Source organism: Aulonocara sp. 'chitande type north' Nkhata Bay, linkage group LG11 (assembly GCF_057382095.1).
Source record: "Aulonocara sp. 'chitande type north' Nkhata Bay isolate Kocher_YH1m ecotype deep benthic linkage group LG11, A_spYH_male_GT1.1, whole genome shotgun sequence".
NCBI classification, from domain to species: Eukaryota; Metazoa; Chordata; class Actinopteri; order Cichliformes; family Cichlidae; genus Aulonocara; species Aulonocara sp. 'chitande type north' Nkhata Bay.
Window position 1 is genome coordinate 34,862,482 of NC_141354.1, and position 22,428 is coordinate 34,884,909.

Here is a 22,428-nt window from a genome sequence, read left to right on the forward strand (position 1 = left end):
GAACAAAAATAAAAGTATGAAAGAAAACTAGCTAGTATACTAGTATATATTTTTAACTGGTGTGTGTGTGTGTTATCTAAGCTAATCTATTATCATAAAGTAATATAGAGAGTAAAAAATCACAATATATCTCCTTTATGTTTAGTTGACAATTGCAAGTACACAATAGGATTAAATGGGAAATATTAAGAGCTTTCCATCATTGATATTGATGGAGGTTCATTTGGAAAGAATCCATTCTTCAGTAACATAAAGGAATCACTGTCATGCACATTAGGTTTGCTTGCAGCTTAGTCAGGGTTTAACTGTTAATTACACTATTTCAGTTTCATTTAATTTTCCCATACACGTAAATCAGATTTGCTGAAACTTCAGACTAATTAAAATTTATTCATTACTATAACAACCCACTGAGATGATGATGGACTTGTTTTTGAGGGGTCAAAAATGCAACAGAAATGAAAAACACAGACCAGTAATGGGAAAGACAAACACAAACAAGAAACATTAAAGAAATTTAAAGGACACACAACTATCAAAACACAAAGAAAGGGAAATAAGTACAGTGGTGATTTTATTCTTATTTGGTCTGTAATTATTTGCTTTTTCCATTTTATCAAAGTGATAAAATATGTTAGACAGCAGTCTCTAACGTAGACTTACTCTAAATTTTGCACCCACTTAGGACACGTCATCAGATAAAATTATTTACTGCTGTATGCAGTTCATCAATTGATCAACAGGGGGCAGTATGAGCCTTTAGTAAATATGGTCTGACCTCAAACAACCTCACAGCCCCATGAAATTAAACTTGAACCAGAAAAAGAAATACTTAAATTCTCAGTGGAAACATGACAGAGCAGCATAAAATTTAATTCACAAGACTTTAATAGAACAAAGAAAAGCATATGAAATGTGATCTGTTTAGTGATATAACAAATTAATGCAACATGTAAAATGACACAATGCATACAGTCTTACTGCAACGTTTGGGATGTGGACATCAAAATAAGTAAAATCACTTTTAGAAATGTCAAGACATAGAAAAGTTTGGGCACAATTAAAATAGGCACATTTGAGTTCTTACAGTACACGGGATGCTTGCTCAGATGCTTACACAAAGCAGGTTAAGGTCCGTGTATCTTTAATGTAAAATCATCACATTAGTTTCTAATTTGTTACAGTCTCATCATTTGTTGCATTTTGTTAGCATTTGTGTGGATTTATGATCACTCAGATTTCAGATGCTGTGATACTGTCACTGTAATGCCCACGGTCCACTCTGTGTGCAAAGCAAGTTCGTTACTACTTACAGAAACTGGCATTTAGCCATGCTAGCAGCTAAGCGCCTTAAGATAAATGTGAACATCTGAATGCTAACACACTCACAGAAGGCTATCATTATTCACATGCTGATGGAAATGTCAGCTTTGCAGGTATTTTATCATTAAGTGATTATGCTCATTTCCAGTTAAATACTTTTATTATTGGACTCCATTAGAGTATGATTCACACATTTATCTTATACTGGCCCCTCAGTTCACTGACCACCTTAAACAGGACATTTTAGCTCCCTTCCCTCTTTCTTCGGATTGGCTGCCCCTCTCAAGACAAAGTTTCTGTGCTCATGGCTGAAGCTGTGCCAAAAGTATAAAAAACCATAACCAAAAACCAAACAAAAAAACTGTTGTTTGTAGGAAGCCTGAACTTTTGGCTCAGACCTCAATATTTAAAATTTTTAGCCATCTTTAATATAAGCATCTATCACTGTAAGAGTACAGATATGACAAGAAATAAGGACGAGCACAATAGGTCCTCCTTAAATAGCGGTCAAAAATATTTTTTCACCTGATATTGGCACTACAGAGAAAGTTAAGAAGAGTGGTGCCACAGCACAATCATGGCTGAAAATCTAGGAAATGTTTTTGTACAATCTTCATACAGCAACCAACATGTTTTCTCAGTATCAAAATAATAATAACAATAATAATATGCTTTATGATAATAGTGGGAAAACCTTTTTCCATTTAGAAAGTAAAAAAGAGAATAAAGTTGTATATTATCATTAGCTTACTCTTGTAATAAATCTGTCAAGCTGTAAACGAGTCCAGCAGATTTCCAACAAATTTTACCAGAGCAGCTTTACAAAGAGATTCTAACATTGACAAGCTCATACAAACACTGCTATGTTTATTGTCCTTATGCATTACCTCTAATCCCTCATTTCCTACACCGTGTCAGTTCAGACACATTAGTTTGTTAACTCCGATTATGAACACTTACCCTTATGGAGGAAAAAACATTGCATTTCCCTTTAATTTTGTACAAACAGAGTTTGAGAAATTTGTATATAAAACCTAAAGATTGATTCCTTATATTTGCTATCTTGCTATAACTAATGCTAAATGAGGTAAAATTAATCCATGTGATATTTCATGCAAATATAAATACAGTAAAAACCAGAAACAGTAAAGAAAAGACTGAGAGTGATTCTCAGAGGTTATAAAAATGGAGATTAAAGCATTACTGCATCTTCCTTTGAAGTAGGATTTTTGTTTACAGAAATACTTGTTAATGTGTGATTTAAATCTCTTCTTTAAACATGGAGTCATATCTGCAGATCGAGCTCTGACCTCTGGACAATAACTGAGGTAAGTCACTCTCTGATCTGCAGCTGCACCTTTGAGCGATTTCCCTCGGAGGAAAGAAAAGTTCTTTGAGCAGCTTCAGAGTGGAAAATCAGCAGAGTTCATGTGCTGTGAGGAGACGGGGTGAGTGAGCTGAGTGGTGCCCGACTTCTGGTGTTTCTCCAGGTTCTGCAGATCCTCCAGCATCTCCTCGATCAGTGGAGGCATGGAGCCCGGGATCTCCATCTTCAGTGTCACCACTCGCTCAGCTCCTGTAGACATGGTTTAACAATGCACGTGTAAAGCTTTATTGGCAGGGAGACTTAATGTGATATAGATAAACAAAGTCTGCGTTTTACCCGTATTTACTGACACCAGCTTTCACCTTTGATTGTCAGGCATGTCAAATGTTGTGTTGGTTTTTATCTTGTGTCAAATATGCTGCACATAAGTTTGTACTTTATGTTTAATGTGAAAATAAATGCACAGCTACAATTCCCCTGTGGGAGAGGAACTGGAGTGTGTCAGATACACAATGTAGGAACCCACCAGTTACACTAAGAGGAGGATGAAATGCATAACATGCCTTGCAGCATGAGGCAAAGAACACTTTGCTCAACTATTATGTGGTAGCCTATTAATAGTAACACTAGTTCTGTAGCAGGCAGCCACTGATGACAGCAAATTCACTGCGAGACACTCAACAAACACTGTGTAGATGAAAGCACTTTGAGAAAAGGAAGATTTGAAAACAGTCAAAGAAAATTCCACTAAACCCAAAGTTATTTCCACCCGGTTTTTATCCAGAGGAATTCAACAATAAATAAATAAATAAATGAAAAATTTCAAAAGACAAAAAGATGAAAGCAGGGGTAAATTGTTTTCTTTTCGTTTGTATTACAAAAACTTTTAAATATTAAAGAAGTATAGTCATTAAAAATGCAGGTAATACTTTATAAAAATAGTACAGTATTAGTAAGGCATTAGCAAGTGCTTAATTCATGATTTATAACGCAATACTCCTCCTTAGTATGTCATTTATAAATACAGATATGTTTATTCATCTGTTTCTGTTACACCATGCACAGCTACAGGGGCCTTCCAATGCATAATCATTTCTAGTAATAAACATTTTCATAATAATATATTTATAAATTACATACTAAGGAGGAGTGATGCTATATAGATGATAAATTAAATGCTTGCTAATACTTAGTATACTAATACGAATGCTTAATCATGTGACATTCATCTAATACATAATACTTTTTACTAATCCTGGGTAAACATGACTTCAGACTTAATAGTGCAAAGAAACCAAAAAATAGCAACGTTCTGATCAGAAAGGTTTTACATTTCGGACAAAAGTAATGCAGTAACATTGGCAGTCATTCAAAATAGAATAGCAGGATTGTACAAACTGTAACAAACTGTAATCTATGAATTGAAATACTTTGCGACAAGGTGGGGTTCCCCTGACCTTTAGCGCTGATGCTACGTAGGTCGGTAATCTTCATGAGGGCCTTGGGGAACATCAGGGGCATGCTGGGTCGCCGCTTACGGGAGTAGATCTTCAGCGCCTCCAACAGAGGCTCCTGCAGGACTTCTACCTTGGACGGCTCCTCCAGGTCCTCCCGGTCTGTCCAAGACAGATATCGAACATTTCAACTATTTCAAATTTGGAGTTGTTAATTGTTGATTGTTGTTGTCATATTACTACAGTAATTGGGATTGTGAAGACTTAGTACCTCCAGAAACAAGACAGATGGCACTGAGGAGCCCACTTTCCGTGTCATCCATCTCTAGCGGCAGCAGCTGCCCAGCAAAAGTGAAAACCTGATCCGTCAGTGGCCCAAATCCTGCATTGTGGATCTGAGTACGAGTCAGTGTCAAGCCATCGGAGAAGGTCATGGTGTCCTGGTCAGGAGTGTAGCGAGTGCAAATCCTCAAGATCTAAAAGTAGGAAACATGTATGTGTACCAAGTCATTTTTTTCAATAATATTGTATTTGTCTTTAAAAAATGTTAAATAAAAAGACTCAAAAGCAAACAAACAACAATCTGTTTATATTCATTAAAATGTGTCAATCCTTATCATTCAAAATTTGTCTGTATTGCAGGCAGAAGGCCTTTATCATATGGTTCAATACTTATATTGCATAATAGTTTAGAAAGAAACCTTCCTGCTTTTAATACTCAGGCTTTTCCAGTTGTTTTTTTTATCATTTCTTTGTAATGATATCTCATCTGTATGAGTAACAGCAGACCACTCTAGACATCTCTCCAACTCCTTGTCATCTAAACTTTAAATGATATTACATGCTGTGCCCTGTTTCTGGAGAATTGCTTGAATACAAATATTAAATAACATATAATTGGCGTTCAATATGGTGCATCACACTTCTATCAAAAAACATGAAAACCAAATCAGGAAAACAAAATTCCCAGAGTGATTAATCAGGGAAATTTTGTCACAGAGCTTTTGATGGACTTCCTGCAGAGATTGTGAGAGTGCAGCTAAATTATCAGACTGAGAAAGCAGTTATGACAGACTTGGCAGCGAATGATGGAGGATAAATTAGATGAACACACGCAACACTCTGCCTGAGGACCACTGTCTGTCTGCCTGTCAGTTTGTCTTTGGCATGAATGTCGACAGGCAACGTGAGTCAAGATCTACCAAAGGTGTGAAATGCAGGAAGAGCTGCAACTTTACATAACTTGTTCAGGTCATTTACCTGAAATAAAATACAAAACGGTAGGTGTTTAATGAAAACTATAGTATATGTCAGGCTTTTTGAGGGCTTAAACCACAAATCTAAAGGTAAAAAAAAACAAACAAAAAACATCTTTTGAAATAGACCTACCAAGATGTCAAGGCAGGCAGTTTTGAGCAGAGTGATCTGGTCCGCAATGGTCAGGCCAGTGAAACCCGGCACTTGCTTGGCAAACTCGACCACCTTGATGATGCACTTGGTGGCCAGCTCGCTGAACTTGTCCCACAGGCCAAGATCCAACTGGATCCGGTGGTCTGAACTGGAGTTCTAGAAAGTGGATCGAAGATCAGGTGTTTGGCTCAAACGAAACATGTTGTTTCAGCGTTGTGATAACGGCTTATTAAAATCTGTGCACATAGCTAAATTATTTAAATTTGAAATATTTTGAAAACTTGAGATCAGCAAAGAGCAGTAAATACAATACTGACATACTTTTACAAACCTATTTACACAATCAGAATCAATAAAAAAACCTTTACGGTGACCTCAAATAGTTCAGCGTTCAGCTGTTTTTTAAAAAATATTTCTGTTTATTTGATGAGTCTGCTAATTGCTTCACTGTGTATACACGGTTTATTTGCTAACCTTATCTGTTTGTTGCTAGGCTGGAAGGAGAGTGTTTCAGACACAAGGACAAAAATACCGAGATGAGAATACTATGACAGGGCACTTCAAAAAGAAATAATGATGAAAATTATGTAACAGTTATGCTAATGCTAATTATATGAGATATGATGAGCTATTTTAATATAACAGATGACTGAACATTACAAGATAATCATTCACAAGTATAAACATTTACTAACATTTGTTTATGTACTTTTTAGCTTTTATCGATTAAGCTCAATAAATTCAACATGTTGGCCATTTCCACAATGGCTGAAAATGTGTATTTTTTTCAGATAAAGTAAACTGGTTCCGCCTTTTTTGGATGTTTTAAATGATGAACGCTAGACGTCAGCATTAAAAATCTGAAATTACACAGAGGTTTAAAAAAACTGCAGCATGTGGTGTACAAGTAATATTTTTCTTTGTTTCAGGCACATCTCTTGGCTAGAAACCCTTACACTCAACCATTTAGAAGGTCTGTGGTTCAATACCCAGCTCCTTCAGTCTGAACAAACTGAGGAGTAGCACACAACAGTAGTGCATCAGTCACTTTGCAGCACGAAGGTTATAGGGTTGAAGCTATCCAAAGACATGCTTGTACCCTCACACCTAATGTTTGGGATTTCTTCACTGGATAAGTGGTTAAAAGAAGATGTCTGAACCCGTTTGTATTCATCACAAGAGTTATCAAAAGGGCAAAAGGATCATCCCTCAATCTGCACAGTACTGTGGAGCTACAGCTGTCATTGGACCATTGGAAAAACATGTGACATATATGTTGTCTCAGTTCTTTTAGTTGGCCTAAAAAAAGAGGCCCTAAATAAATTCACTATTAAAAGCGACTAATTTATATTCAAAAGTAGAGTAAAACCTCTAAATCCCACAGTAAAAATTTTGATAAAGAGTCATTTTCTAAGATGGAAATGAAATTTAAAAAATGCCCAGATTCAAGAGGCTAATTGATTTTTAAGTCAATGGCTCCAGAGGGACAAACGTCCATATTTAGTATCCACTTTTTCTATTATCTGCTGCACTGTTAGGATGTAGGTCGTACATCTTAGCCCTAGTGTACTATTTCAATCAATACAATCTTGTGTTATAGTCTTTAAAGAGCAGAACAACACGTGTCACTCATGTTCGTATGTTTCCTGTTTTGACTCATACTTCCAGGCATCGCTCACTTACATTGCCAAACCATATTTATTTAATGTCACTTTTGTAAAACGGCAACAGTGCTGATTACATAAGCTCAGTTCTTGCAATGTCATGTATTTTTACTGGAAAGTGTCATAATGATATGTACAGTTTTTTCAGTTTCTAAGGACATGTTTACATAAAACAACACACTCCTTTATTTTCTCCTCCTCTTTTACTTTACCTTTTAACAAAGAATAAACCAGTTAAATCTGTGCAAATCAACATCTTCACCAGCATATCTTTAAAAAGAGTTTTGTTTTTTTTCAGTGTGGACCTATATTCAGTTTTCCTTTGCTCTAAAGAAAAATGCTCACATGACATACTGTACATACTGTTGGAAGACATAGAAAATTGTGTGTACTGTAAGTATTGGCAGTTAGAATAGAATAGAGTGGGTGCTCCGCCCAGATTGGTGGGTGGGTGTTAGGGGTGGGGTTTGTGTGAACGGAGTAATAGTGTTTGTTTACAGTTCAAATGGCCCAGTGGTAGAAGCTGTTTGTGAGGCTGAAGGTGTGGGACCTGACTGTCTTGAGGTGCCGTCCGGAGGGCAGTGGGTCAAACAGGTGGTGGGCGCAATGCAAGGGTCACCTGTGATGGCCCTAGTTTTTCTGAGACAGGAGGAGCTGGCAGCTCCAGAGGCAACAGAGGGCAGCTAACGATTTTTATGTTACAGGTAGTTACATATATATATATATATATATATATATATATATATATATATATATATATATATATATATGTATGTATGTGTATACATGTGTTCCTAAATAAAAGTGCATGTTTGCACCCCTTCCCTCATGTTGGCATTGAATGTGATCAGGAGTCTGTTTGGTTTTGTTAACAATCAGAGTCTCAAATGTTACCAAACAATTTTATTCTGCATAAGCAAAGAGGAACAGAGGTTAGCTTGTTGCCTCACAGCAAGAAGGTTCTGGATGTGCAGTCTGTTGGCATGGTGGCTTTTCCCTGAGCGCTCCTCTTAACCCACAGCGTTAAAATAGGCATGTTTGGTGAAACTGTGATTCTAAATGGGCTTAATGCGCTTAAGATAATGAAAGAGATGAAAGCTTGAGTTGCCAACAAGACTGTTATCATTTAAATAAAGTTTGTGCATATCAATAATAAAAAGGTATAGAAATGTAACAAGTAAAGGTATAGAAAAGTATCAGTTTATAAGTGTCAGACACAAATATAAGTGTCTGTCATCTCAGCTCTGCTGATCTCTCCTTGGTGAATGTGTTTTTACAGACAGTGTTAACAATATCCAACAGTGACCAACCATGAGCCAGGCATGCAGCAGTGAGTATTCAATGCGGTCCGTTTTTGTCTGGTAATATTAATCATATATCAAGTATTTAAATGTCACTGCCCTGACAGTCAACATCTTTCTTCTTTCGGCCACAGACTATAAAACGATGACATAACAACCATGGAGCCACCATTTGGTTTCAAGTCTTTTCCATGTAATACAACCAGATGAAGGAAGATGCACAAACATACCGTCATTTTCATCAGTCACAAGGCAGCTTTGCCATCTAATATGCCCTACTTTATCATAATTACGAGCAGCATAATTTAAAGAAAAAATATTGTTTTTGCTTTAAAACTTGAAAATAGTGATTAAAAGCCCAAAATCATCAGGAAAGGGTTTAGCGAGGTCATCAATCACATTCGAAAAATAGACATTTTTTCATATTTCGTTTAAAATAAGTAAAATGTATCAACATTTTGGGATATATAATCTTATTTTTCAGTTTCTGCCATATAAGTTCAAATTCTCCTTCATCTACACATCCATACAATGTTTACCCAAGTCAATTAAAATCATAATAAAGTGCTGGACAGACCTCATAGCTTTGATCTTTTCCTCTTTGCAGGTTGTCTTCCTTCTGTAAAGATTATTGTTTTGAAACGTTAGCTTCATGTCCGGACTTACTGTGGTGTATTTTCCCAGCTGGCAAAGGGAGGGGAAGGTCTCTCTATGAGCTCTGCATATTTTCTCCACGATCAGGCCGAGCTCTGCTGTCAGCTCGTACGTCTCCATGATGGTCATCTTCACTGCTTCCTTCTTCCCCTTCCTCTTGTTTCTGTCGTTTCTCACCGCTGGAGAAAACGGATGACGCAGAGCATAAGATGATTAGGAAATAAGGTATTCGAGCAGTTCCACAGGTGGTTTAAAATTGGTTAAACTGGTATCATTCTCTGTTTAAATAAATGTTAATGTTACAAAACACCTTCTTTAATTTTGAGTATTTATATTAAAAATGCTCAAGTTAATAAACTAACCTTTTAAAAGAACAAAAAAGTGTATAATATGAAAAAAAGTTGTTTTTTTTGTTTTCTGTCTGAGGCCAAATACACAGGGAAAATCGTACAACGATACAAATGAAGAAACAACCTGAAAAATGGTCCCTACAGTGAGGAGATCTAGTGGCTCTGATATGTTACGGGAGGCATTTTGGTAGCATGGTTTAGGTTCATTAGGTTCATTAGTGCCCCTAGAGCAATGAATCACTGAAAATGAAAACAGCTGTTCTTAGTGATTAAATTTATCCTTTAATTAAAGATTTATATCACAATTGGAGCACGCTCTACCAGGATGACAACCTTCCTCATTTAAAGGTTTCAACTTTAGGATGAACATAACTCAACCCACTTAAACTCCTACGGAAGTTTAAAATTAATGTGCTATACAATGTTCATCTTTAAACTAAACTGACCAAAAACACAAGTGTAGGCAATTGTCTGTCTGTATATCCTGATCACTTAAAATCATGTCAGACTCCTTTTTTGAGACCAGATCCTAAAGATTAGCTGATTTTGCAGTTGACTCCAGAAGCAGGAGCCGTACTATTTTTTTCAAATTCAGTGTTGACTTTCTGCACAGACAGAAGTTAGGAGACTCGGGACAAAAGTCAATAACGTCCCACACTTGACTTTGATTAATGTAAGTCAGTAAGCAAGCTGGAGGCAAAGCAAGAATCACCTGACAAATAAGGCTGCATCAGTGTTTTAGTCAAGGAAACGACAAAAGCACACAATGTGATCCAAGGATGTAAAGTACACTGGTGGATAAGAGCTGAGAGCAAAAACTCTCAGTGCTCCAAGATAGACAATAAACAACCCATGTAAGTACTGTGAAGACACATGTGTATCAATAAGTTGTATGAAACGGGGATGTCTTATGAAAAATTGTCTTCATCCTTTAAGCAGAGTTTCAGCGAAGAAACATTGACCTCTATGTTAGTTTTTCTTGTAATCTGACATAGCTCTGTATAAAACAACAAAAAAAACAGGAAGTCCTGCAACAGATAGTGTTCCCTGGCAGATCCCTGATCTTACCATCAGCCAAACACAACTGTTCCTTTAATCAGGACCCAGGAGACTGCATTCACCAGTATATGAATGGCGGTTTTAACCCATTTTACCTTAACGATGTTTAGACATCAGGTGTGATTTAAATAGAGCTCACTGGAATTTCAGTTTTGGTTCTTAATAATTTAAACCACTTCCTGGTATAAATCACTCTGGAATGAAAGCATGTGTCACTGAGCTTATGTGTTATTCCAGGCTGCACGTGAAAGCAGCGTAACCAGGTTAGCTTTTCATAATCACTTCGGGAACAGTGTCAACACGTTTCTCTGTGTCCCACTGCCTCAGACGGCTACACACATGTCAGGAAAGCTCAGGATTACGCAACACTTAACTCCAACCACTCCTCCTCCTCTTCCTCCTCCCTGTGTATGCCCTACATCCAGCCGTCATTGTGTAAACACTCCAATAGAGATCATGTTACACGCTGCCTGAGAGCAGTTACATAGCATCCATCTGTCCACTACATGTGATATGTTTATGTAACTTGTTTGAGCATAGAAAAACTATAATGAAAACATGTGGATGGGTGGATCCTTTAGTGTCGGCCTGTCGCCGCCCTTTGCTCATTCCACATAACACATTCTCAGTTATTTAGGTCACTGCACTGCTGGGTATTAGAGCCTTTGTTTCTATTGTACAGTCCCTGTGCCCGAGAGCTGCTGTACTTCACAGAGAACTTATAAAAAAAGAGAAAATCATATGTTAAAGTGTTATTTGCACATTTTTCTCACAACTAATTATATATTCTAAAATAAAGACGTTTGTAGTTACCACACAAAAAAAAAATTTCCTAACCCACTAACAAAATGAAAATCTTGGGTTGTTAAGATGACAAAGCATTAAAACTCCCTTTGAGAGCTCAAGAGTGTATCAGCAGTTCTTAAGCTACACCTTTATTATGTAGCTATAATTTAGTTTGCTTTAATATGCATTACCTTGGTCGTATATATGCGTTTGTTATTCTAGATTTTATATATTTTCTCTCTGACAAACAAAACTATGAATTTTCAGTCTTAAAGTGCTATCTAGTTACAATTAAACAATAAAGACTCTAAATATGCTGACAGACAATATATTACAACATTATGCATTTTGAATTGACAAAAGAAGTTTAATTTCTTTTTCTTCCACTTTAGCTTAAACTTTTTCTGAAAAAAGACTTTCTTGAATATAGATTACCACAGATCAATAAGAGGAGCATTTTCCTGCTCATTTTGTTTTGTTATATTGTTATTTCTTTAATATCGACAGAAATAAGACACTTTTAACATACATGCAGTTTTAATGGCAGGCACCTTTTATGGGAAACAATCTGTCCCTTCTTTGTGGATGTTTACCACCATATAGGTAACAACAAATTGCATTAAAACTTCAATACATAGCTCGTTGCTCTGATTGCAGTAATAAATAGGCCGCTTATGTGGCAGTTTTTATCAGAGTATCTCAGTAAGATGAAACCATTTAAACTTGAGAGGGAGGATTTCTCGTTTAAAGTCAGCTGTGATAGGCTAAAGCCTCCCCCTCCATGACCCAGAGTAAGATAAGCTGGTGAGAAAATAGGTTGTTGGATGGAGAGAGTTTCTTTTGTACTGCACTATTTGTCTAAGGTTACACAGTTATATCCTACGGAGCCCCTCTGATGACATGGTCCAAAAAACAAATAAATTGTGGCCACAAAATACTACTTCGTGGGCACGAAATGGTATAACGTGCCCATGAAATACTTATTTGTGGCCACGAAATACTATTTCGAGGGCACAAAATAGGTATAACGTGCTAATTTGTGGGCACGAAACACTTGACCTTGACATAACCGTGATCCTTCCCTTGCAGATCCTTCCCGTGAGGCCCTTGCAGTTGGTTGACAATAAAATCTATCCCAGCATCCAGGTCGTACTTACGTCTGTAAAGCAACTGGGCTCTCAATATCCTGTTTAAATGTCTCTCCGTAATAATGGTTCCTTGCATTGCCAGGCTTCAAAATGCATTTGTAGCTCATTCCCAGCCTAAAATAAAAGTCAATCATACTTTCTCTGTCCATGATGTATAGGTTTAGCCTACTCTTATGCTTATGTCTCTACGCAGCTGTCCAGGAATTGTATCAATATGATGTGCGCACGTTATCTATTTCATTGCCACAAATGCGTAATTCGTTGCCACGTTATACCCAATTCGTGCCCACAAATTAGCATTTTGTGCGCACGTTATACCTATTTCGTGCCCTCGAAATAATATTTCGTAGCAACAAATAAGTATTTTGTGGGCATGTTACACTATTTTGTGCCCACGAAGTAGTATTTTGTGGCCACAATTTATTTATTGTTTGGACCATGTCATCAGAGGGGCTCCGTAATATCCAATTCTCAAATACGCAGTTTCCTTATATCAAATTTCTGAACACTCGGTCATCCCAACAAAACCACAAACCCAGTATTATATAAAACTTGACACAAATAACTTTGAGTAAACCACACTCACGAACTGACCAGCTCTTTACATGCTGATAAACTTGAGTTGGTCATTCAAATTGAGAACATGACTGCACTGACCTTTTAGTCGTGTTTGTAATAGCAGATGAATCATTTTAAAAGAAAGGTTTAATTTTGACTCTAAATCCCACGAGGCCTGCTGTGAATCAGAGAGGATGTGACACTTACACTCCTTAGACATTCCTACAGCAAAACACCTCTGCAGCCGACAGTACTGACAGCGATTCCTGGTGATCTTGTTAATGATACAGTTCCTGTCGCGGTGACAGGTATACACCATGTTTTTCTGCACGCTGCGGCGGAAGAAGCCCTGCAGAGACACCAGCACAATGAATGAATGATAAGATATTAATTAATTAAGCTATTAAGTTGCTACAATGTGAATAAAGGCCTGTGTGGACTTTAAAGCTAGACAAAAAAGATTAATTTATTCCTAAATTTACTCCTTTACACCTAAAGAGTAAATATTTAGCCTGTTTAAATGTATTTCAGATGTTTAACTCAAACAAGGAGTAAAATTGATTTGTTTGGTCTTCAAAAAAAAAGAAAGAAAAGGAAAATGGATTAAGAAAAAACAAAAACAAATACCGTGTCTGTCTATCCAGTGGTTCATTTAATTTGAACCGATTTAGGTAAAAAAAAATTGTGAATTTATACAGGAAAAAACTAAAACATATGATATTGTCACATTTTGCATATTAAGAAGGTATTTGTTCATTTATCTGTTTAGGAGATTAGTAAGAAAAACTAAGACAATCTTGTAAATACAAGCATGACACAGGGACTTACTTTTATCTAAGCTTAACAGAGGGGGCATTGTAAAGCAGACCACCGGCCTGACGTGTTACCTTGCAGCCCTCGCAGGCGCTGACTCCATAGTGGTAGCCCGAGGACTTGTCCTGACACACAAAGCAGGGTTTGTAAGTGCGTGGAGGTGGAGGTGGTGAGGCAGGACGGGTAAACAGGTCGTCCGAGCTGAAGCTGGAGCTGGAACTCTGACTTTCCACTGCTGAAAAACACACAAAATCATATAAAATCAAACGAGCATCTCAGGGAGAATAAAACTGCGACAGTTAAATTTATTCAAATGGATATCAAACTCAGCGCATCCTTTAAATACTGAAACTGAAATATTGCTGGGAAATAACAGCTGCAACAAGAAGTCAGAACATGAAAAATTACTCATTACAGATGAAGCTTTTATTCATTTTGTAACATAAGTTGTTGCCTTGCACAGTTTTTAAAATGAAATTATTTACTTGTTAAGCTTTATATTTGTCTAAAATATACAGCGAGAAACCTGTCAACAAAATAAGCAGTAACAAAAATAATTATCACCATACATGAAATGTACTTTAGACCTTTTATCTGCAAAGCATTCTAAAGTTTTCTTCAAAGCAGACCTAACAAGTAGAAATACCAACATTTAGTGATGAGTTGAAAATTACTGATGAACCATTTCTGACATGATGAAGCAAACAGAGCTCAGAAATGCAAAAGGCAGATTGTATTAAAATGTAGAGGTTATTTAGTGGACTGCTTGCATGCTTCAGAAGAGTTTTTATAACAATAAGGTTTCAAGAATATTCGGTTTTCATTCCACATTCACTAACAGGACACAGAAGAACAAACTGCTGTGTGAGAGATATGGCAAATTATGGCACTTGTGACCTGCAGTTCATGCCAATGCATTTTTATTTATTGTGGCCCATCTGACAATGTTATCATGTTAAGTTAGTGATTTAAAATCCTAGAAAACGCTTCAAGTCTCGGGCCTGTTTACCCAAAACAACAAAGGAACGAAAAAAGCTTTATTGTGTCCAAATATACAAAGCACCTTCTGTTAATTTTTAGTCGTGACAATAGGATAGATTGACCCTACACTGGCCCCTGAGAGTGGTTACACATATATTCAGGCACTGATCGTAGCCGAACAGACCTGAGCAACCAACTTTTTGATGAAATCACCTTGTGATTCCTTCACTGAGCCAAGCGCAGACTAATCTTGCTTTTTTTCTGTGGCAGATTATAGCATGATCTGTACAGCCCCACTACTTCAAACACAACGCTCAGTTTACACAAATAAAATTAAACAGGCATGTATCACATCTCTGCTTCATAAATTTGAAAATGAGTCACAAACAGACGCAGTAATATATCTACAGCTTTGCACATGTGGTGACCTACTGTAGCACAGCATTTTTTCCACTGAATGTTTCACTTCACATCCACCACAGCACTCAACACTCCCACTTTAAAGCCATTTCCAAGAAGATACTTTGTCTGGCCTAGGGGGCTCGTTCGGCCTCCCTGCTGGCTCTCTGATCACCTCTGCTGCTCCAGCCCTGACACAAAACCAAGAAAGCTGTTTTGAAAAGGGGACAAAACGAGAAAAATTGTTCATATCCATCCCCTTGAATCCGTGGCCTCTGGTTGAACCTGGAATCGGCGGGTCAAACTAGGACACCCCCATCAGGCCGATTGCTCCCCAGATCCAAAACAATGCAGGAGCATGCCACAAGCCCAACTGACTGATGAGAGGGAGGACGGAGAAACAGAAAGTGTGTGTGGCAGGGCGGTGTAAGTGATTTGGTAGGGGAAAGAGGGTTGCCCCATCCCAATTTAGATGGTGCTGTTTGATGTATACTACAATGCACTGTTTGAGTCAAACAATAAATCTAGAAAAACATTAAAAGATTTTGGAGACAGAGATAAGTTTAAAAGCCTTTGATTGTGGTTTACAGTAAGACAGGAGCTGCAACATGTAGCTGGATAAAATAACAAATGCTTGACTTGGTATTAAAGACTAGTAAAGCTTAATTATTACGGCCGCATGCTGCTTGAGGCCTGCTGGGTTATTTATTAGTGATACTGAAAGCAGGGATTCACCCTTTATTTTTGTGAATAACCTCAGTTGCCTGTTATGCAACCTGCAACCTTCGGTAAAGGAACTTTTTATTTTTCTAATGTTTTTTAGCTTGCTACAATCAGCTAAACTGTTTAAATCATGACAAACAAAAACTACATTTACAGATTATCAACTGTAATATAGTTACTGATTTTTTTCTTTTCTTATTGTGAAATTCTTGTCAGTTAAATTCACATTTGAATATTTTTTTCAAGGGAAAACGGTATGCAGATTTATCAGTAATGATAATAATTATCAGGTTAATTCAAAGTTATTTCTGACCTACAATAATCCTTTTCTTGATTATCCAATGAAATGTCAGAAACAGATGAAATGTGGTCATCATAACTTCAGTTTATTACACAACAATATTTTATTTTCTGTCATATAGAAAGAAGTTGGAAACAGCCACATTGTGGCAGTTTTGCTTGCACTGACTAAAACAACAGATATTTACCATCATATGAGTAAATAGCAATTCAGTGATTACACTAAAAAATAAAATGTTATATAGTTTTATTTTGTTTTTGTAAAGTCCATTTATGTATGTTTTGTCCCCATTTCTAACGTGCTATTGTATGTTCTATTGCTAAAATAAAAATTTTATTATTATTATTATTTGTGGGAGGGAGAATAAAAACCCAAACCTGATCAGAAGGACCAAAAGATCTAAAGTCTAATAGTTTTTCTTGCCTAGTTTCCAGGTTTTCCCAAATTCCAGGTTGTACTACAGGATGAGTACTTTAACTATTGACATTTTATTTTTTTAAATTGCTGTACTGATGCTTTATTCCACTAAAAATGCTACTTCCACTTTTGGCAACAGTCTGACTCTCCTCTGACCTCTTGAGCCGGTGACCGTCCGGTGAACCCAGGGTGACACCAAAGTGACCGTCCCTGGACAGACCCAAACACAGACTAAGACGACCACACAGACATTAGCTGCCATGTGCTCAGTAGTCTGTTTTCACTTTCTTCTCACATCCTTTATCTATTAAGAGAAAAGAGGCTCCCAGAAAGCATCAAAGCATTTAGATACAGAGCACAAGAATGTAGAATAGATAACGCTTCATTTTATCTCAGCCTTTAAATATTAAAAGGCAGCTTGTGACCATTTAATAGCAGTTGATACACAATATGATGAAGTCCAGTTTCATCATGGTCAGTGCAGTGGTTAATACCAGCAAGAAGGTTCTGGGTTCAAATCGTCCTTGGGCTTTACTTTGAAGGTGTGTGTGTTGATCCTAGAGGGATAAGAGGCTTAAAGTCCATTATGTTTGTACAGGTATGTTAATGTGGATGTTAGTTTAAAGTACGAATTTAGTAAAGTGTTATATAAATGCATCCCTTTGCAAACACAATCAAATCACAATTTCATGATTCGAAAGTATAATAATCTAAATAAAAAGCTAAATGCACATTTGATTAAATACAATACTGAAGTCATAAACTAAGAGAAAACTACCCTTGCACTGGTTTGCTTCCAGTGTCTGCTCTGAATTTAAACTTGCATGTATTCACAGTCTTGCACCAGTTTGTTAAGGTATTAAAGTTTTATAACAGGCTTTTTAAACAATTACACACCATGTCAATGTAATAAGAAACACTCTTTTATCATGTAATACATGTTTGTTTGTTTTTAAACTCTACCTTTATTTCCCCCCAGTTTGTTTAAATATTTAATGCAATCTTTTACAGTTTACAGATTTGATGCTTTATAAATTCTGGTTAAACTGGTAAGAAATTCACTTAATATAAATTCGTTTTGAGAACCTTTTGAGGTTTCAGGTTGGAGGATATCCTGCACAGATGGAGGCAAACGTGGGTGTTTCTCATTCTGGGTGAAATAATGTCAGTAAAATCACATGGCCTTACTCTGGTTTCTCTTCAGAGGATTAAGCCCCTCGAGGCATTTGGCGCTATACAAATAAAAGTGAATTGATCTGAAATGAATTTATATATTTTTTCCACTGGACACCAAAACAAATTAGAATCTTTCTGCGCACCACAACATCACTCATCCTCAGTTTCACCTACATTGCGAGTACCGGTGCTCCTGCCAGTCGGACTCGATCAGCTCGGGGAAGAACGCTGCCAAATCCTGGTCTTGCTCCTGCAACATGCAAGAAGGACTGGAAGTGCTGTAGAAGTCCACGATTTCCCCGGGTCCGAAAACTTGAAACTCCATATAGTCGAACATGATCTGTCGTGAGTCTCCGTGAAGTCCGTATGGGAATGTCGTCGGCATAGGAAAATCCTTCAGAGAGGGTGATTTCTCTCTGCACCGAAGTAGTTTAAAATCCACTTGATGCAAACTGTGTTAACACTGAAGCATGTCTGCGTTATGTTCAGAGGGGAGCAGGAACAAACCTATATTTCCCACAGATGGTCACAAACTGCATGTTGATGCGCAGCCAGCGGGCTGTAGTCCTCCATCAGAGAGCATCGGTAAAGCGCATTCAGGCTGCTTTGCATAACAAAGTTTGTTGCAGAACTTCTTCCACTTATCTCTTCTTTATTGACAAATGTCTCAATTCAACCTGCTTCATACTAGTTATGTCACAGCGACCGATGGTGTTACCTAATGTATGCGAGTGAACTCTCCGTGAACCTCCTCCTCCGTTGCTGCCCTTCACATGACCCAGCCGCTGTCTGACATCACCAGCAGAGGTGGAAACGAGCACTGAGGTCCTTTACTCGAGTAAAAGTATCCGTACAGGGTGGAAAAGATAAAAGCAGTCGGCCTCAGTCGAGATACCTTTCAGGAGCTAACTTCAGAGAGTTAAAATTAAAAGTTTGCCACTATTGATAAAGGACTTCACCTCTTATAACCGACTCAGAATGGACAGTAAAAGTATCAACAATGATCCATCACAGAGAAGAGCCATGAAACATTTACCTACATTACTAACGGTGCAATACGAGGACCCACCTCACATCAGAGTTTCTGTCTTTAAAATTTAATTAGAATCAGCTGAGTGGCAACACGAGGCACAGATGTATGAAATATTTACTATTATATATTCTGAAGTGGATTTTTTTTTTACATATACTCATCTGTAATAGAATAGAATAGAATAGAATAGAATAGAATAATCCTTTAATTGTCCCACAAGGGGAAATTTGGTTGTATCAGCAGCAAACAAACAAACAAACAAACAAACAAACAAACAAACAAACAAACAAACAAACAAACAAACAAACAAACAAACAAACAAACAAACAAACACCTTACAAAGAATTCATATGATGCAGCACCACATAAAAGAAGCTGTGATAAATCCTGTGGTGACTCTAAGTCTGTGATGCATGTGCTATTTTAACATCTTAACAGCCTTTTTAGGATAATTTACTACAGAAATTTGTTGAGTCACACATTGTAATTTCTTACTGTGAAATAGGCAGCAGAAAAAAGGGAAAAAAGACTCACGTTTACTACACGTTTTTTTTAATCATTAAATACAAAAAAGAATCCCTTGATTATTGTGGGGAAAGTTGGAAATTCATCATAAGTCTGAATATTTTGGAGACCTGTAAAAATTAAGGTTTGCCTTGATAGTGCTTGAGTAGCTGACAATATGTACTCATGTCCCTGCTATATGGAGCTGAAATTAAGTTCATTTACCATAGTTAGGTTATAGCTTATCATAGAGACTAGATTCAGAGGGAGACAGCAAGTCAGAAAGTTACAAAAAATCAACCAACCAGCACCCTTAATGATGACAACTACACATAATTAATTTACTGAGAGAATTTCACATAAAACACAATAAATTCAACAGCATCAGTAGGAACGAACCTGTTGAAGTTGGCTGAAGTATTGAAGTATTCTGTGTTAAATCACACATACATTTTTTAAATTCTTATATCCTCATTTATTTTTGGTGCTAATATCTTACCTAGCAAGTGGCTTTTATAGAATGTTGAAAAGTTCATTATTATAATAGTAACAAAAATAATAAGAATAATTATTATTATTAAGCTTCACCTTTTACCTGTTTTTGAGCAGATGTACAGTAATTAAGTCATTACATTTCATCCCTTGTTCCATATTAATTACATATCTTTCTTTCTCATTAAAAACAACTGCATTACTTCACTTAATTTCTTGTACGCTTCTTTCACAGGTATTGTTCACTCTTACATTAAACCTGCATTTTTCCAATTGCCAGCAGGGGAATGACTTCTTTTGGTCTGATTGAAGTCTGATTGAACTTTACTGAGAAGTAGCCCCTTGAGTTTATGGTTTCCTCTCTTAGTTTCAATAAATTCATACAACATAAATCTCATTTTGCAAATATGGTCACTATTAGAGCTAAAGAAGAGGTTAAAGCAGAGTTTGCTTTACCATGTGATTGACAAATCAATAGCCAACAAGTGTGCAGTGTTACTTGGTTATATCTAACTTGTGCTTGTGATGTGTGGTTTAAAAACGCAATGATGGAGGAACTTGTGGGTAGCTGACTAGTCCAAAGCCCAATATTGGGTAGCAGATATAGTAGTAAGTTGGACTACTAATTCATAATTTGAATCTACAAAACCAGTTATTTGCTTTTTCCCCCCCAAGATGTTGCGACACCACCTGCAACTAGCCACAGACAACAGCATTTTTTAATATCTATGTGATATTGCATGAAGGCTGTGTCAGAGTAACCTGTAACCACTCAATAAAAGCAATATGACCATGTTTTCTACATGTGCATTGACATTAGCCTGCAGTGAAACAAGACTGCTGGCCCCAGCCAACTGGAAACTAGTAACTGAGCCCACAGAGTTCACCCGAAAGTGTTCACTGAGCTCAAAAAGAAATGGAGTCAAGGACCATTTTTCCACACAACAGGAAGTCAATTTGGAGCCAAAGGAGTTACTCAACTCCTGCTCATTAAAAAGAATAGAAGTTTAAGGCAGTGTTGGCTTTGCTTTTTAACCCTAGAAATTTTGTCAACCTTATAAATTAGACCGTTCCTGTTTTTGAAAAATCTTTTTCATCCCCAGTTCTTGAAGAGTTGGGTATTGTGTAAAATGTAAATAAAAACAGAATGCAGTACTTTACAAACCCCTCAAAGCAATATAAAACATGAGAACACTGAGAGATGTTACTATTTTATAAAAAATAATATCTATTTCTGAAAAAGATGGTAAAATGTGTAAAATTGTCCTGTCCCAACACATGTCGATGCCAAGTTTGATTTACCCCATAAGTCTAGACTTCAATGGCAAAAGTAGCTCTTTGTAATGTTCGCGCAGAAGATTTGACTTTAAGTTTTTTGCTTGAAAAATAAGAATAAGAAAATAAGAAAGGAAGAGCTGATGAAGAATAAATGGACTAACTGAGAAATCTTGTCGAGGAAAATTCATGGTAAGTTCTTACTACAGTTAAAATAGGTTTTATTATGTTAAGATGGTTTTGCAACCTGGATTTGATGTTTATGATGGCTTGTTGATGTAAAATAATAGTTTTTTATATACTGTAAGAGTATTTAATACAATAAGAGCTGGATGCCAGCTGTAGCCAACTTTTGGAGGAATAATACCTGTGGTTTTGCAACTTTTTCTTCTTTCTACTCATGAAAAACTGTATCAGCTTTTCTCCTGTTAAAAATCCAGTGCACATTTGCTTGAAGGGAGAACTTATTCCTTCATCTTCATTTCAGGTCAGAATAAACTTAGCAGTTACTTTTTCTAACAGACTCCTCTAGTAACCCGAACTTAGCTGTTACTGCATTTAATTTCTTTTTATTACAAAGAATTATTAGTTTGCAAATATGTTTCATAGGACCACATAGGGAAAAATTTGAATCCGATAACAAGAACTTGAGCCTAAATCCTCATGTTTTTATTGATAATCGAAATAATGCAATGGTAGTTATTTTTATACAACGAGCAAAAAGAAAGTGCTGATGAAATATTTGGTACACAGAGTTTTCAAAAAAATGCAAACCAACAGAGTCTAAAAATGTTATTAAAATTTGCTCACAGAATACAGTGATAAACTCTGATACTTTTGGCTGCGTAGATTTTGTCACAGATTTACATCGGATTCCCTTTCTGATGCAACCCTCCCATTTTTCCAGCTTGGGACCTCGTGAAACTAGATTTCACATCCATCCATCGCTTATCTGGATTGTGAGGGTAACAGCCAAAGCAGAGATGCCTAGAGAGAACTCCCTCTGGCCAGCCACCGCTCCAGGGTGTCCTGAGTTTGCACAGGCCTCCTGCTTGTAGAATAGGCTTAAAACACCTGACCTGGGAGGTATACTAATTAATCCGGTAAATAGTTCCTTTTGTCTAGACTGTGCTTGGAGTCCCACCCAAATGACTGAACTCTTCCCCTTAAGGGAGCCCAGCCACTCTTCAGAGAAAGTTAATTTCCAGGAGCTCATTCTTTAAGTTACTTTCCAAGATGCTCATGAGCATCAGTGAGGATAGGATGTCAGAACTATAAGT

The 22,428-nt window shown here is 36.9% G+C and overlaps 1 protein-coding gene across 1 annotated transcript; it reads right to left on the reverse strand.

Annotated features, from left to right (window-relative positions):
• Positions 1-923: 923 nt before the first annotated feature.
• On the reverse strand, positions 924-18,647 carry LOC147319608 (retinoic acid receptor beta-like). The gene is made up of 8 exons (XM_086312321.1): positions 18,019-18,647; positions 13,922-14,082; positions 13,242-13,383; positions 9,146-9,312; positions 5,494-5,670; positions 4,376-4,580; positions 4,108-4,266; positions 924-2,899 (listed from the first exon to the last, which is right to left on the reverse strand). The coding sequence occupies exons 1-8, from the start codon at positions 18,227-18,229 to the stop codon at positions 2,727-2,729; spliced, it is 1,395 nt and encodes a 464-aa protein (XP_086168447.1). The 5' UTR covers positions 18,230-18,647; the 3' UTR covers positions 924-2,726.
• Between the last annotated feature and the right edge of the window lie 3,781 nt (positions 18,648-22,428).

Excerpts from the sequence above, each read along its gene's own strand:
- LOC147319608 (XM_086312321.1), bottom strand. The coding sequence starts at position 18,229 with ATGCCGACGACATTCCCATACGGACTTCACGGAGACTCACGACAGATC. Across the intron at positions 4,581-5,493 it reads CTGCCTGCCTTGACATCTTG|ATCTTGAGGATTTGCACTCG; the intron begins GTAGGTCTATTT and ends TCCTACTTTTAG. Across the intron at positions 4,267-4,375 it reads CATCTGTCTTGTTTCTGGAG|ACCGGGAGGACCTGGAGGAG; the intron begins GTACTAAGTCTT and ends TGTCTTGGACAG.